General features: G+C 41.9%; 1 protein-coding gene across 8 annotated transcripts in view; it reads right to left on the bottom strand.

Annotated features, from left to right (window-relative positions):
- LOC116848016 overlaps positions 1-16,854 on the bottom strand; it is a 166,479-nt gene that overhangs the window by 5,014 nt on the left and 144,611 nt on the right. For 3 of the 8 annotated variants that reach the window (XM_032823706.1, XM_032823703.1, XM_032823705.1), the window contains 6 exons: positions 8,090-8,264; positions 6,783-6,900; positions 6,348-6,492; positions 6,179-6,266; positions 5,463-5,835; positions 38-4,998 (listed from right to left, as the gene is read on the bottom strand). In XM_032823706.1, coding sequence (XP_032679597.1) covers positions 1,009-4,998; positions 5,463-5,835; positions 6,179-6,266; positions 6,348-6,492; positions 6,783-6,900; positions 8,090-8,250 — 4,875 coding nt within the window. In that variant the 5' untranslated portion in view covers positions 8,251-8,264 and the 3' untranslated portion in view covers positions 38-1,008. Of the gene's footprint in view, positions 1-37; positions 4,999-5,462; positions 5,836-6,178; positions 6,267-6,347; positions 6,493-6,782; positions 6,901-8,089; positions 8,265-9,419; positions 9,868-9,890; positions 10,570-16,854 lie in introns of those variants that run through there. The other 5 variants (XM_032823699.1, XM_032823698.1, XM_032823700.1 and 2 more) reach the window with 4 other exon arrangements.

Raw genomic sequence — 16,854 nt, 5'->3', positions numbered from 1 at the left:
ACAAATCTACGTATATATGTAATCACTGTAGAATTACCTATGCAAACATGCTCCTGGTACATTGTGTATCCTGTTTTTCAAGGAATTTGGATTTTATACATTCTTAACTTTCAATCGTCAACCTGGTCGTATTACATTCCTGAATCTAAATTTGTCTTCCTCAGGAAACTGTAAAAGATATATTCACACATATTTATTATCACGCAATGAACTACATATTTTTAGGCAATATAAAATAATATAGTAATAACGTTTCTGCATTGTATCTCTACAATAAAGGCTGGACAAACGCACGGCAAATGATTTGAACGATAACGACTGCAATATCTTTACACATATTTCTCTCATAAGTTTGGATTCATTTGTTATCTGACAGTAAACGAAATAATAAACTATTTTAATATAAAAGCCAGAGCAACCTTACCTCAAAAATGATATTACTTCAAAATACGTTTCCGTAAGTTTGTGTTTGGCATTGGTTATATATGTACATATGTATATATACATATTTATACGCGGAGAATATTATACAGAAATTTTCATCTTACTTTACAAGAATTCAAAAGAACTTATTCGGGAAAACTATCGTTCGCGACGTCGTTGCAACCGTGACGATAGGAAAAACATTAAAGTTTAAATTTAATATCTTACAAAGCCTTATAGTAGTGTACAGTTTCGCAAGGTAGAGATGATATTTAACGGAATAAAATTCTCTACGGCTTGCCTAGCGATATCTAACCAAACATCAAAAATATTTTATGCGGAGGTATTCTATGTAGCTAATCTAACTCTTCACTGACGCTAATCTTGAACACGCTGAACGGTCTATTTCTAGATCTTCCTCTAGGACGAGTTATTTTCACTTGTGCTTTGTACATGTATTTACAGATTTACAGTGCCACAGCTTCGAAGAACACATTTGCCCGCTGTACAGATTTTATACGTTCGCTGTTTCTTTCCTTTTCTTTTTTTTTACAGCAGTGACTTTTCGTAATGAAATAGTATCGATCATCGACTAGTCTTCTTGCGTCTTCGTTTTGACTCACCGGACGGATTCCATTCTGGATCAACATCGGTGTAACAATAATTTACCTTAGGAACGTTTCTCTTTGAGCTTCTCGTTTGTCTAATAGATGACTGCGTTTTCTTCGGCTTCTTGCACGCACCGTCCTGCTCCATCGTCTCGGTCGTTATACGTTTCATAGACGTCGGATTCATCACCGTCACGTCTCTGCGCTGCGCGGATGTATTAAACGTCCTATCCTGGCAAGTCTCTAGGCACACTGCATTAGACTGATCACCGGCCGATCGGAATTGGCGCTCGTGGCTTCTTGTACTTTCCTTCGTAAGATTATGATGTGCATTGGAGATGTGCATATCCTTATAATAATCTCTCCGTACTACGTTTGAGTTGAAATGATAGCTGCCATGCGGACCGTCCTCTTCGTTAGGAGACAGTTCGTACGTCGACTTGATGATCTGCGAGGGATGCTTGTGCGCGCCATCTACCGCCTCTAAGGCGGCTATGGACATCATGCGAATTGCAGGATAGTTGACCAACTTCTCCGCTTTGATGGGCACCTCCTCATACGCCATAGACATCATGGCTTTTAGCCTTTTCTTCAACGGCAACTTGTTCTCCACGTCCTGCTTAAACAACTTCTCCGGCTCGCGTTGCACGTCCAGCTTCTCCAACGTATTATTCTGTAGTACTCTCTGCTCTATCTTACATAATATCTGATCGTCATACAATTTACCTATTACCGCTTCGCTTTTTGTCCTATCGTGCTCTTGGACGGCGGACGTTTGTACTGACGAATGTGCGGGCAAAAAATAAGAATTACTTTCGATACAAGACACGTGCGAGTCCGTGGCGGGGTGTATACACTGTCTACAATGCGTGACTATGTCGTACGTGCAGTTGAGGCACGAGCAGTGCGACCTGCCGCATGAATTGGCGGATTTCGTGTGGGAATGGAGCGAAGTAGTAGAATTAATTTGTAAACTACACGACACGGAGGTGCAGTGCTTGTGATACGGCATACACAGGTCAGTGCCGGCGGCGCAGTTGCCGTAAATCGACGGTATCGTCGTGGGATGAGTGACCGGGATATGTAACGAATGTTGCGGATCAATCACCTCGTGCGAGTGTATCCCGTTGCAGCCCTGTATACCGCAGTTCGGCGTGATGTGGCTGTTGAATTCCTGCTTAATGTTCTGCCTGTAAGCGAGGATGGATTTGGACTTCCGCTTGTCGACCGACTTGCTGATGCTTACACTCGCAACATTCGTGTCCTGATAAATCTGCGACGTCGCGGGTAACACGTCGCCCGGCAGAGGACCCTTTTTACCGTAAGGCTTCATCTCCGCGATATTCATCAAGCTGCCTTCCTCTTCCGGTTCGATCTTTATGCCGTTGTTCCTTCCGAACTTATTTTCTTGGCACGACAGTTCCTTATATTGGGGCAGATCCAAATTAAATGAAATGTGCTCCGACGTGTTAACGACCTCAAACGATGCGCAATCTTCCGGCGGGACCATCCAATTCTTCTCTTTCACCAGACGACTCTCGTCGTACGCTTTATTGATGGTGTACAAATTGCTATTGGGAGACTTCTTCAACAGCACGACCGTTTCCCCGTTTAATATGACATTTGTATTCTCCTTGATCGACTGCACATTGCTCTCCGCTATGCTCAAGTTGTTGGATAACGTGTCCGTCTCGTAGTTGATGGTGGTCTCGACGACGCGTGAAACGCTGTTGCTCGGACTGTTGCCGTCGGGGTTCACGTCAGTCGTCGACGTGACTTCTACATGAAGCGCTACCTTATCCAACGTGTCCTCCGGATAAATCCCAACTATTCTGTTAATCACTTCGGTAGATGGATTCGCCAAAACCCGCGAGACCGTGCTCGACAAGTCGTTGGCGTCATCGGCTTCTTCGTCATCGTCGGTGGACTGATTGTAAGGGGAGCTTCTCAACGACGCGTAATCTTTGACCTTGATTTGATCGCATTTCAGCTCACGCTCGGTCTTCAAATGAGATACATGCTGAGACACGCTGGCCAATAACGAAAGCCCGTCTATGTTATCCTGCAATTCCGAGTCCTGAATGATGCATCTATTGTCCGATGGATCTCGCACATTCTTCACGGGTGATATCTTGTACGACTTGCCGTACGTTTCCTTTTTGTGGTTGCGCGACTGGTCGAAGTTGCGAAGATCTCTCCCAACCTTCGTACACAGCACAGATGTTCTCACTGGATTCTTCGCAGCACGCTCTTCACCGTTGCTCCTGTTGGAATTGATCTCCGCGCTTTCTTTGTGGCTTGTTTTCGAGTCGATACTTTTGTCGCCATTGACTACTTCCTTCTTTGAACACAATGACATGTCGACGATATTAGAAATATTCTTCTTATCGGTTGCGCGGTTTTCAAAAATAGTTTCTCTGATTTTATGGTTAGAGGATCTGTTATCCCTTACGTCGTCACTTACCTCGATGCAAATACCAACTTTTAAATCTGTTTGTACATTAGAATGGTCTCCATTCATTACGCTAAGTCTTACGGTATTATTTGCAACATCGTGTCTCGCTGATACACATTTATCTTGAGATTCAGGCTCCTTTGGTTGCTTTGTATTTTCAGCAGTAACGCGTGGTGGCCGCAGCTTTTCGGATTCTGTTGCCTCGCTTATCAATACTTCCGCATTACTTACGGTTGTTACGATACGAGTCTTAGCTGCCGTGGTCGAAACCGCAGACTCCCCTTTACCTGATCCGCCATTGATTTTGGTCGATCTCAAACACTGCGTTTCATTGTCTATCGTCTTACAAATATCCTGCGTACACCTGTCTTTGCTACTGATATTCTCCGTTTTTCCGTCAGTTGTCTCGTCCTTCTCGTTATTCCTGTGATGCGTATGTACCAGTGACGAAATTACATGCGGCGATAATTTATCTTTAGCTATACTAGGATAGTTAGCATTACGATTAGAACTATCATCTTCATCTTTGGAATCATCTTGGGCACATAACGCGAGAGGACTATTTACAGTTTTAGAGTGCTCCGTTCCTAAATCACAGATTTTCCGTAAACTTTCAACTCTTTTACGTGTTTCACTTTCAGGCATAGTATCTTTTTCTATCAGTCGTTTAATCACAGTCTGTATATTAAATCTATCGTTTATTTTCTCGTCTGCCTTTGCTTCCGAAGTAGCGTTAACATCGTGACATTTGCTAACGTTATTAGTATCATTTGAAATATCCAATAATGAATTTGTAGAAACTTTAGATTTATTAGACTGTGGTCTATCAACGATTACAGAAGAAGAGACTGTACAGGGCATCCCAATGTTTTTGTTCTTGTCACTGCTGTTCACGTCCACCGATTGTTTTTCAGATTCTGCGTTACCGTTAATAACCGATGTTTGTTCTACTTCCAAATGTTTTGTTTTATCGCTGTTCAATTTTGCCTCTTGTATGGATGTACCCAAATCATTCTTCAAACATGTATTTTCTGTGGCATGTACGGGTTGAAGTAAGTCTTCTAACTGCTGACCGAGAGTCACTTTCTTCACGGAGCTTACATTTTCCGCTATTTGTTGTTTCTTAATCTTTTGCGATGCTTTTATCGTCTTTGCATCGAATTTCTTCTTAGCTTCCTCCAGCCATACGACTTTTCTAGACTTCCTCTTCTTCTTTATACATCTTTCAAAAGCGATGTCAGTTGTAAGATCAATAATTACAATTTTATTCGATTTTTTAGCCTTCTTTCGAGGAAGCACTTTTGGTTTAATCGGTTTAGAAATAGTCCGTGTTACTGAAACATTTGTAGAGATTGTGCCTAAAGGTTTAACATTTGTTTGTTCTGTTAAATTTGTGGATTTCAAATTATCTGAAGAAACAGAGCTGTTTTGTGAATCTTTATCTGAGGGGACAAGATTAAAATTAGTTTCGATACGACCGAAATTCTCGTCTTCGCGTGATGTAGTCACCAACTAGGAATACATGTACAACTTTATTACTTTTTCTTATTAACTACTATTACCTTCATGCGAATTTTTTCAATTGACGCAATTGCATTTATAAAAATTTATAAAAAGTGATATTTTTAAATTTTTGTATCATTGTTCAATATAAGAAAGAAACTCAAGACAAAAAATTTGTTGATTATTACAATAAAAAGATCACAATAATACAGTCGAATATATAGACGAATAATAAAAAGATCACAACAATACAGTCGAATATATAGACGAATAATTCGCATAAAGATAATATTTCTATATAGGAATACTTTATTATAATAAAATAAAAAAAATAATATTTTATATTATCACCACAGTATAAAAGTAAAACTTCATAACACTCAACGTAATGTGAAAATGATTTTTAAATGACTACATTTAAACGCGCAATATTTATGAAAAAAAGAGCATGCAAATAATAGCAATATTTGTACCAGTTGCGAAGTATTCCTCTTGGATGAGCTTGGAGTAATAGTTGTGTTTTCGCTTTTTTCCTGCCATATACTTCTTCTGCTTTCTCTACAGAATTGTACAAATAATTCGCAACATTTTCTTACGTCGAATTTCTGCTGCATTAGATATTTTGCTGAGTTTGGTTGACACTTTGGCACTTTCGGTAATACATCTTCTAACACGCACGGTGGGAAAGCAGTTGGTGGTGCTCCCAGTGAGGCAATTGCGGTTGTGGTAATTTGACTTTTCACGGCCATATCGCTATTTACCTTTCTCCAAAGACAATAAATAAGAAGATAACGAACGTACATAAGATTTGATTCGGGATGCGCTGGAATATTTTTAATTACTTTTCTGAAACCAAATCAAAGAAATACGTATAACGGTACAAGAAATTTTAACGCATACATATATATACATAGTATGAAATTATATAAAAACAATTTGCTAAAGATAAATCATACTTGGTATCAACTTTACAGTAACAAATAAAAATTCTTTTATACAAAATAGTACAGAGTACATTCTAAAATATTTGAAAATTATATAAAACACAGTGTAAAATATCTTGTCTAATATTTATATATAAACGTAATAAATTAATTGTTTAATTTAAGATAATAGAGAAATGCTAACCACGAAATGATATAGCCAAATGTTGACAAGTTTATTCTTGGTATCAGTAAAGTATACTTACGTTATTATCGGATCTAAAATACGATGATAACCCCGGCACATAAATTGTATTTTTATCAAAGTATCTAACAAATGCTCTGTGGAATGTTCTGCATAAGAGAAAAGATTTATTATTATCGATATTATTAAATAAATGAATATATAAGTAATATATTTGAAATAATACATACCTAAATATACATAAAGACAAGAAGTAAGTCTTGTACAAATTCTATTATGATCTTCTTTACTTTTTCTTGACGCTTTTAATTCCATATCTATGTACATTGCCAATAAATCGGACATATTGTTTAAATAAATTGATCTATTGCGATCCTGAAAGAGATTTTATTTACCCGAATAAATAACCGCATTACCGTAAAAAGTATACATTAATACATATATACATACAAACACACACACACAAAACACACGCGCGCGCGCGTATGTATGTGTGTGTGTGTGTATATATGTGTTATATATATATATATATATATATATATATATATATATTTATATATATATTTATATATATATATATATATATATTTATATATATATAGTAAAATACAGTGTAAAAAATTTGTACAAATGTAATGTAATAGAATGGACCAAACTGAACTTACCTCAGAAAGCTCACGATAGGTATATAAGAACAAAAGTAAGGTATCACTAATAGAATCCTTCAACTTTGCTGCCCTTAATGGCTTTGTATAACATTCATTTACACTGACACTTACATTTCTGTAATAAAAAGATAAGAAATTGAGGTACACAGTACATTAAATCATTTATGTACCAATCGTTATTTAATTGCATAAAAAGTGAAAAATAAATATATTCAAACATTCGTAAACAAAATAAATATAAAATGTGAAAAATAGTATAAAGTCAATGAGTATGCAATTTGTAATGTTTCAAAGGAAAATAATTTACATAATATTAGAAACTAGACAAAAATTTCACCAAATTTTCTCTAAAAAGAAAATGTGTCAATGAAATTAATGTTTTTAAGGATTTATTAACTTTTGTGTGTTTTTTTTTAATTATATTGATCTATAACACGCATAATCTTTTTCTAGCAATTTCAACATTGCCTTGTAACAAATAAGACAATATTTTTTTGACCTTCAGACTGTTACAATCTGATTAACCAATTGAGAGGGTCAATGCAGCAGCAGGATGACCCTCAAGATCAGTTCAATAATGATACGGTGTAGAGGAAGTTGTATGTGTGTGTAATGCATAATAGCTAAAGCTATTTCAGTTTTAGGAGCAAAGTAACAATATATAAATTATGGAAAATGAGATATATTACAGGAATTATACATGTTACAATGAGAGATCTGTTAATTTTATTTGCAGTAACATCGCAATAATTATTAAATTACAATTTGTATTTGAAATTTTCAATTATAAACATGTCACACATCTTGAAGATGCATTCAGAGTTTGAGATTGTGATTATTTCTTCTTTTATAAATGTAAATTACTAAATAATAGTCGCAAAAATAAAATTCCAAAATTGTATTTAAAAAAATCATATGATTATATACGTCGCTATTATTTATTTAAAAAAACTCCCTTTCGTGAAGAAAATTTTAGTCATTATAGAGAAATATGTTATAATTTTTATATTTAATGATACCTCAACCAATATTAATATTATAACAACAGGCACTCCTAAGATGAGATAGTGACTAGAAAATTGGCAAAAGTCATAATTTGATATTTGATAATATAATTTGATTTGGTTTAACAATCACAAAAAGATAACATTGAATTATTTGAAGAAACCAATTATTGCCACACATTGCACCTGCATTGTAATATATATCATGCAATAGTACTGTGAACACCAGTGCTCAGAGTGGTAATACTGGTGGTGAGTTGTGTATGTATAATATTACAGGAAATACTGAGTGTAGATTACCTGATATAGTACTGCATAAGCTCTGCCAAAGAAGCCATACTTTTGTCTGCATATATACATTTGCACATTTTCTTAAATTCTGAGACCCAGGGAAATAATTCTATAATTGTTGATTTTGCTTCGTCACTGCTTAGTTTAGATCCTCCTTCATTGTTAAACATTGTGTTTTTGATATCTAAACATCAATCATTTGCAACATTTTTAGTAGATCCCAGCCACACAAAACACACGACGACACGTTTTAATACTAAAATATCACACGGATGAATATATACACGTATAGATGCGTCTGAAACTACGTCGAGTTTCACTTAATGGGAATGTCTTTACGGCAAATAGAAATTTCGTGTCACGTTTCAGTGATTGCAGAAAATGCGTCTGAACCGGTTCCAGCCGCCAGACGGAATGCGGGGTATTTTCCGCGCGGACGTTAGCGTGTCGTTTAAATGGGATCGAATTTACGTGGAAGCCCAATAGAATGTAACACCCGTCGACATCGATTGAAGAAATAGCGCTCGACACCAGCGAGATCGTTAGCCGGTCGCGCGTCTATGACTCGAGCGCGTTTAAAAAATTGCCTGTCGCCTTCTTCCGCGCACAACCCTGACCATTCCTAACATCTGCCGCGACAGGTGCCGAGGCCCATGTAGACTACCGAGTGTCCCCAAAAGACGGTTGTATATTTCTGTAACGTTCACACAGCTGAACACCACGTTTCCCGGAGCCGCTTCACTGCGCGTCTATGTGTGCGTGCGCACAGTCTCGAAAACGAGACGAACGTGCTCTCCCGCGGGCAGAGCGAAACGAACAACTCCCGAAAATGCCACGAGATTTCTGAATTAAAGGCGCGTTAATATCGGCCGCTGCGCGAACGTGCATGACAATTGGCGCGAATCGCGGTCGCGGAGAGCCGATGAAGCAATATTGTCGCGAAGGAGCGAAGACACACTGATAGTAAAAATCCCGAGGACGTATCGATTGTCTTGGAGGGTCGTCGAGCGACCGAGCGAATTCGTGGAACATTCACCGAAACGCGCGCGCACGTGTGCGCGTGTTCCACGGAGACCCTCCGCCGTAAATATCCTCGGAAAAACGTGTGGGGAAAAAGGGAGCACAACGTGCATCGTCTCCCAAGACGAAGAGCGGAAGGAGCAGTCGATCGCTCGCACAGAAACAGCACGTGAGATTCCGAGTCGTGGTGTGTCTCTTTCTCTCTCTCTATCTATCTATATATATATCTCTCTCTCTCTGTCTTTCTCGCACGAAAGCGTTTTCCGTGTTCATTTTCTTCCAAAAGACAAAGGCACGATCGTTGAACGAACTGACGCACCGCGTGAATCACACACTTTCATCGCGACACTCGAGAGTCACCTCCTCGTCGTCGTCGTCGAGCACTCGCCTCATGAGCACCGAGATTCCTTGGAATTTTCGTCGTGGGCACAAACGACGAGATGCAGACGAGAGAAGCGCGGCTCGGCCACGAGCGAGTGAACGAGCGCGAGCGAGACGGCGACAGGCCACGCGGCTCGCTCGCTCGCGCGCGCATTGCACACGACGCGGAGTGGAGCTTGGCTGCGGCCACGACGAGAGCGATAGTTGAATGACAACGGCGATAAAAATCGCGATACGGCCAATCGATCGCGGCCAAGCTGGCCGCGCGCGCGGAGTCACGCGTGGGTGTCGCGTGAGACGCGCTCGTAAACACGAAGACGACGACGACGACGATTCGTCCTTGCGAGGTCTCGGTCCCCGGTCCATGCAGGAGAGGGAGAGATGCGAAGAATACGATCGACGTACGTACGTTCGTTCGTTCGCTTCAGCAAGCGAGCGACGGAGATGTTGCACCACGTACCTTGTACCGCACTGATCTGTTCGCCGCTCGCGGCAGCCGCCTCCGGCGCGGCGCAGTTCATTTTGCGGGTACGTGCCGGGCGTGCGTTATACAGGTATTACGTAAAAGCGTCCCTCCCGGTCGTCAGTATACCTCATGTTAGGGAGATCGAACCGAGACTATCGCGTCCGCGTCTCTGCACGTACTGCGCTCACGTCAACGGCCATATTGACACTGACGCTTGGTACAGCTACCGCGAGAGAGCGTGCTCCGCGCCCCACTGTCGCCACCACCGCGAGACCGGCGCTTCGATTCTTCCTTTTTTCCCCTCTCTCCCTCGCGCACTCGTCTTTCTCTGTCTCTCTTTCTCTCGTTATTTTTTTATGTGTTATTTGGCATTTGTCACGGCGCGTTCTGTCTCGTTACGATAACGACGAGTACCTCTCTTTCTCTTTTTCCTTCGCTCTATTTCCCCTTTTATTTTTCACTCGTTCCCTCTCTCTCTCTCCTCCCCTCCTCCTCTACCACCTCTCTCGCTTCCCTTTCCCTCCGTTCTCGTCTCGTCGCTAGATTTCTGCGACACGCGAGCGCGTCGGCCTCGTACTGTCGCGAGGACGCGCGGCGTTGCCGCAACTCGGCGGCGGCGGCGGCAGCGGCGGTGGCGGTGGCGGTGACGGCGGCTATCGATGTCGGGCGCATTCGAAACTTCGATACTCGTCGCTCTCTGTCGCGCGCGCGCGCGCGCACATAGCGTCCCTCTCTCCGTCGCTCTCTCGGGGGTTACTAGCGCCGGTGGCGCGGGGTTTCAGAAATGAATGGCTGATTCGTCGGCCGCCCAGGTAACCCGGCCAATGGAAGCGCGTTGCACGCGCGGCGCGCAAATCACGAACCGAGGACACCGTTATCCCTCCCCCGCGGCAGGCCCAATCAGATACGAGCAATTAAGTAATTGCGGCGTACGGAGCACACGCGCGGGAACGCGCTAGAGCTAGCTGGCTGGCTGGCCTACCTAGGCTTACCCTGGTCTGGCTTGGCCTGGCCTAGCCTAGCCTAGCCTAGCGATGTTCCTCTCGAGCCCAATCCCGCTCGTAATTCTCGTACGAGCGCTGGCGGTGCGCCTCGTTTGAATAGGTATCGATACGCACTCCGGGAATATTAACATAGCTGCAAGACTCGCGAGAATTCGGATGAACAGTGAGCGAGTTACTATCGATGAGCGAGGTCAACAGAGCATGTTTTGAAAACGCGCGCTCTCGCATAATCGGGGAACGGGTAAGTATAAGTACACGAGCTTTCCCACCACCACCACTACCGCTGCTGCCGCCACCACCACTACCACTACTACCACCACCACCACCACCACCACCACACGGCTGTTACTACTCCTACTCCTGTTACTACACCGCGTTACTGCACGTACTACTACGACCCTTGTACCTGTTAACCAGACAGTAATGACCTATGATCTTGTTTACTGACATTGGTTCTTTTAAATCGGGGTAAAGTACACGAGTCGAAAAGATAACCTAGAATTATTGTCTCAGCAAAAAGAGTTGATTATACTAGCCCTACAAAAGTGATGTTTTCACTCGCTTCATTAAACTCGCGTTAGAATGAATGTACACAAACAGAGATGCGTATATATATATGCTAAAAAAATATCTAGAAGAAATAATAGATGCGAATATTGATATTTACTTGTATTAATATAAAATATTTGGCAAATAAGAAAATATACATTTTCTTAAAACCTTAAAGAAACTTTAGTTTTGCATGAAAAAGCAATGCTTTATACAATTTCAATAAAATAATTTATATTATTAATATACATAAGTGTTTACTATTTTAAATAGAGTATTTACTAGTTTTTAGATATTTTTTCTCTCAGGGCACAGTTTGTGCCAGGAGGTTATATCGCGTATTTGTACAGCAATGTGTGTGTGTCGATATGAAAACAATACGGCTAACTCGTGGTGGCACTCTTATTGGTAATTTTGACAGTTCATGATGACTGAGTCTGCAAAATATATTGATATTTGTTGTTCTTTTGCAAATTTTAATCTCGTTTACTTCATACTTTTGTATCAGCATTTTCGTCAAAGAGTTCGTCACTGAGAGGATTTCCTGTTCCCTTGGAATACATTGCGCATCGCGCTCGTATTTGAGAGCGTCGCACGCGCGGAATATTCATACGTTTCGCGGGTCCGGCATGGACGTCGTGGCGCGCCACGCCGCGTCGCGACGCGATTCGCATCGATCCGTCCGCGGATCCTCGCGTTCGCCCGGACTCGACACGTGCGCGGCGTCTCGTATCCCCGCGCGGACGCGCACGTGTAGAGACGTTTGATGGATGTGCCCCGAGAAGTACACGCGCGTCGAATATTCGCAATTTGAGCGCCATGCCAACGGCGCGACGCGATGCATCGGCCCGCTCGTTGCCGATGTCGTTTGTCATTCCCGTCGATCCGCGCGAATATTAAGCTATGTGTCGACTTGCGAGCAAAAATCCCCCGTCGGCTTCGCCGTCGACTTGCACCTGCAACACGCACGCCGGCGTTCCGCGCGCGAACGTACACTCGCGTTTTAATTTTGGAGGCGAATAAATCTGCGAGCGCGAATCCGCCGTTCCGACGGAGCGACTTTTAATATGACACGGTCGCAACATCGGCCCGGATATTATTTCACTGCGAAGCGTTGTTTTTCGCACGCTCCTCGCCGACTCCTCCTCGTCTCCACGTCGTTGCCTTCCGGTCGGTGCGTTGCGTTTTAGATTAACGGCTGCGCTCGGTCTTGAGATTAAAACAAGGGCGACGAATGTTGTTATCGCGACGCGTGAACGTAATTGGGGCATCGTATATTGCGCGATACGGAACGTGAAATTGAAAGTGCGCCACGACTCGCTTTCATCGACGCTTGTACTACCTGAATAGGTAGCGTGTAGTATCTCGCATGTGCGATGAACGTGAGCACGCGTTGCGAAATTTCAAATCATCGATCGAACCGCGAACTCAATAGTTTCGAAATTTTTTTTTTTTTAATCATCATTTAATTGTTGATAATTAGTGTTCGTAATTTTCTTTTCTATTTTATACAATAACATTCAAGAAAAAAAAAGGAATACGCTTCTCGCAAGAATTGTTCTTTCCCGTTTAAGGTCGAGAAATGCAAGCGCATCTGCTTCTCAAACACGTTTTGCGACATGTGCTTCTCCGTATATTTGAATTTTCCTTGTTTATTATTGCGACATGGCATTCGACGTAAGCACAGAAAGTCGTAGAAACATTAGATACCGGACGTACGCCATGCACACGGGAATGTCACATAAATAAGGTCAATGGGAAAATCTCGTTTATAAACTGCTGTACGTATTTCGTTTTCAAATGTGTACAGCACTCGTCTCAAAACGTTCCGCGAAAATGTAAAGGAAAAATCTATGTGTGTGTATGTGCGTCTATGTGTGTATATGTGTGTGTACACTCGATCCTCGTCCTACACCTAAATGTATTCGCATTTCTCCAAATGTCAAAGGTCGGAAAATTAGTACGCCTACGCGCGCTCGTACGGAATGTTAAATGTTGAAAAATTGTCAGACACACGGAAATGGATAATATAACGCATGATGGGAAGTTGTGGCATTCGCGTGTCACGAATACCATTTTTTATATCACGATATTAATTTTCGATATTGAGAAAAAGAATCACAGACACTGATTATCGATACCGACGATTTCACCACGTGACGATTTCAAAGGAAAATTTCGCCAATTAGCTAGGAACATGAGAAAACTCGAAACATTTCTTTTTAAATATTTTTAAATAATATTTGCACTCTCTCTCTGAAATTAAGAGGGAAATATCGAAAAATTAAGAGGGAATAAATATCGAAAAATACATACTGCTTTCAAGTAAATGTTATTTGTTCCAAATATTTGATACGTTTATGTATCCGCAATTTTCGATACTGCGCTTTTTTTATTCGTAGTTTCGACGAGTACCCCGTTATCTGTCTCCGTTCATCTCCGCCACCGCCGCAAGATAGACAGGGTAATTGCAGTGCTTCGTCGTACTGCTTACGCGTATAAAGAGCTTGTTTACCTGACGAGCAGCCACGGCCACGGGAAGACCGACATTCCGCGTTTTAGCTCGGCGCACTTTGAAAATATCGCTCAAGAGCCATAAGCGTCTCAGACTATCCGCTTTAGTAACGTCGCCGTTCATATTAAGCGAAACGCCAGGCGCTTTTCATCTTGCACGGAGCAGCAATTCAGAAAAGTCGGTCGACGGAACGGTATAATTGCGAAAACGTAACCGCGTTGCATCAATATTCGCTCGCTTCACACGATAATTAGGGATAATTAATAGCCTGAATTTTTCTTCGGATAAACGCGCGGCTCCCTTCGTCGCGAGGAGGCAGGTGTGTACGTATTATTTATATGCGAGATGCGTTTACCCGATTCGTACGTTACGACCAACGTCGAAGCATCCGTGTCTGCCATGTCGAAAGTAACTAATAACGCGTTCGATATTGTGTTATAATCGCGAACACCTCTCGACTTCGGTTATTCCGAGCACGTGCCTTCTGCGAAATGTTAGTTGGTGACATTTGTTTGTTCCACAAGTTTATTGTTCAACAGAAGAATTGCATTTAAAGCGAATATGGAACAAAAAATATTCCTGCAGACAGAGCGTCCAGATAAACTTTTAAATTTAACTCTATTTTTTTTATTATCCAGATATATTTCTGTGATTTTTTTTATCATTACGTAAGACAATTGATGATGGAAACCTCACAATTATTTTAATTATTTTTATTGAGCAAATGTATCGAATTGCTAATTTGTTTTGTACAATAATGTAAATTTTTTTGTCTAATAAAAATTAATAAACGGTATAATGTACATAGCAGTTTCGAGTAGTACTTAAAAGACAAGGCGACAGCTGAAAATTGATTTTAAATCCACCAGTCCAACAATATTGATGCAGCAATAAACTTGGCGAAAGCTATATTCACATTTTCATGACATTTGGTTAGATGGCGTGCAAAGATGTGGATGCTTGATTTGATACGTATGTTTGAAATGATTTTAGTGTACTGAGTTAGATAGGAGAAATTACTTAGAAATCAGTGCGTAAATAGTATGTAAATGAAGACGAAACAAGACCTTAGGTAAGAAAACACAGGATGGAAAAAGTGTACAAGTAAAAGAGGTTATGGCGTCATAAGGAACGAGTAGTTAGGATAGTGTAGGTAATGTAGACAAGTTTAAATTAGTATGGTAATGCAGAGAAAATTATCGATAGAGGAAATGTATAATAGGTGGTAATAGAAGACAGAAGTACATAAGGAATGGAGGGAGAAGAGGATACAAGAAATGAAGAGGAAATGTTCCGTCATCGGATGGGATAAGGAAGCAAAATAAAGGTATACGGAAGAAGCATGACACAAGGACTGATGGCACAGGTGCTGCGCAAGTAAGAAGGGTGAAGTGCGAAGAATAAGAAGATTATAACATATGGGAAACTACTTCTTGGCGATATAAGCTGAAGGAGACATGCAGGAAATAAAAAAAAGTAAAGGAATCACTTCACAGAGTTAGTAAGAAGTATAGAATGGAGTAATGAAACTGATAAAATATAAAAGAGAATTTGGGGGGAAAAAGGGGAGAAAAGATTTATATGTATCTATCTGGGTACATTTATGATGAAAATATACTGAATTAATTAATCATTAAATTTGCATCATGCAATAATGTGAATTTTTTTATCGACTGGTAAAATTGCTTCCGATTATACGAGATACGCCTGGTTATCTGGGCGCCGAAAGTCACTCGCGTTGTTAGCCACGCTTAAAAACCGTTTACGTAACGTCCCTCTAATCGGAATACGATGATTGATCGATGCAATTCAGACGAGCCTTCCAATCTCCGTGCGAAAAATGAACCTTCCTCTAAGACATGTAACCGTAATCCGCTCGCGCAGCATAAAGTAGCCGGCGGTCTTTCCAAAAGCAATTACTGGAAGCAATTTGCTCGTACTTTCAGGGGAGCACTGTAAATTAGCCGCGGCGAGAGTACCGGCGTCGCATGTGACGTGCACGGTACACGTAATTTCCTCGTCGATTATGTTCCAGCAACATAACAGCGCTTCTGTCAGTTTCCTGCCCAGGCATGGTACGAAACCATTCGGTCTGGCTGAAGAAGGACGCCGGAAGCGCCGTGGAAAAGGGCCGGAAGTATCCTCCCGGCGCGGGAAGGACCAGACCTACGACATCCCTCAAAGGACCGTCGTTGCCTTCTCTCCCCTCTTTCTCTCTCTCTCTCTCTCCTCCCTTCCTCTCGTCATCACCGCACCCCTCCGCAAGCTCGTTACCGCCGAACCGTGTCGTGAAGTATAGCACTACAAAGCGAGGTACAACTCTCGACCGCACGCGGTCCGCTCGACAAGCGCGTCCCTAGTAACGCCGCCCCAAGCATCTCGTGTGTGTCGTCAAACATCAACGACGTCGACAATCATGACAACGACGACGACGACGGCAATGGCAGCGACGATCAACAACAGCGACCACCGTGCAACGACTCCCACGTCGAATCCCGTCGACCTTTCGAAGTTCATAGGAAGCGGCGCACGTCCTACGTATGGTCTTACGATAGTGTACATACACAGACTGAACGAACGTTTTGCTCGAGGTGGGAGAGACGGAAAGAGGGAAAAGGTCGGGCAACGCGGTGAGGGGAAAGAGGGGGCACAAAAGAAAGAAAGAGAAGGAGAGCGAAATCGTGTCTATCGATGTTCGACTATCTTCCAAAGAGCGTACGACGACTTCAGGTACACAAAGCGGCCCTACCATTGAATCAGAATTAAAAGAAAAGGCGTACCTCCCGTCTGAAAGCAGTCGAGGAGTGAGAGAGAGAGAGAGAGAGAGAGAGAGAGAGAG

The sequence above is a fragment of the Odontomachus brunneus genome, unplaced genomic scaffold (assembly GCF_010583005.1).
Source record: "Odontomachus brunneus isolate Ranch 3 - 2012 unplaced genomic scaffold, Obru_v1 Obru_scaffold_087, whole genome shotgun sequence".
NCBI lineage: Eukaryota > Metazoa > Arthropoda > Insecta > Hymenoptera > Formicidae > Odontomachus > Odontomachus brunneus.
This window is presented reverse-complemented; position numbering and strand designations above follow the sequence as displayed.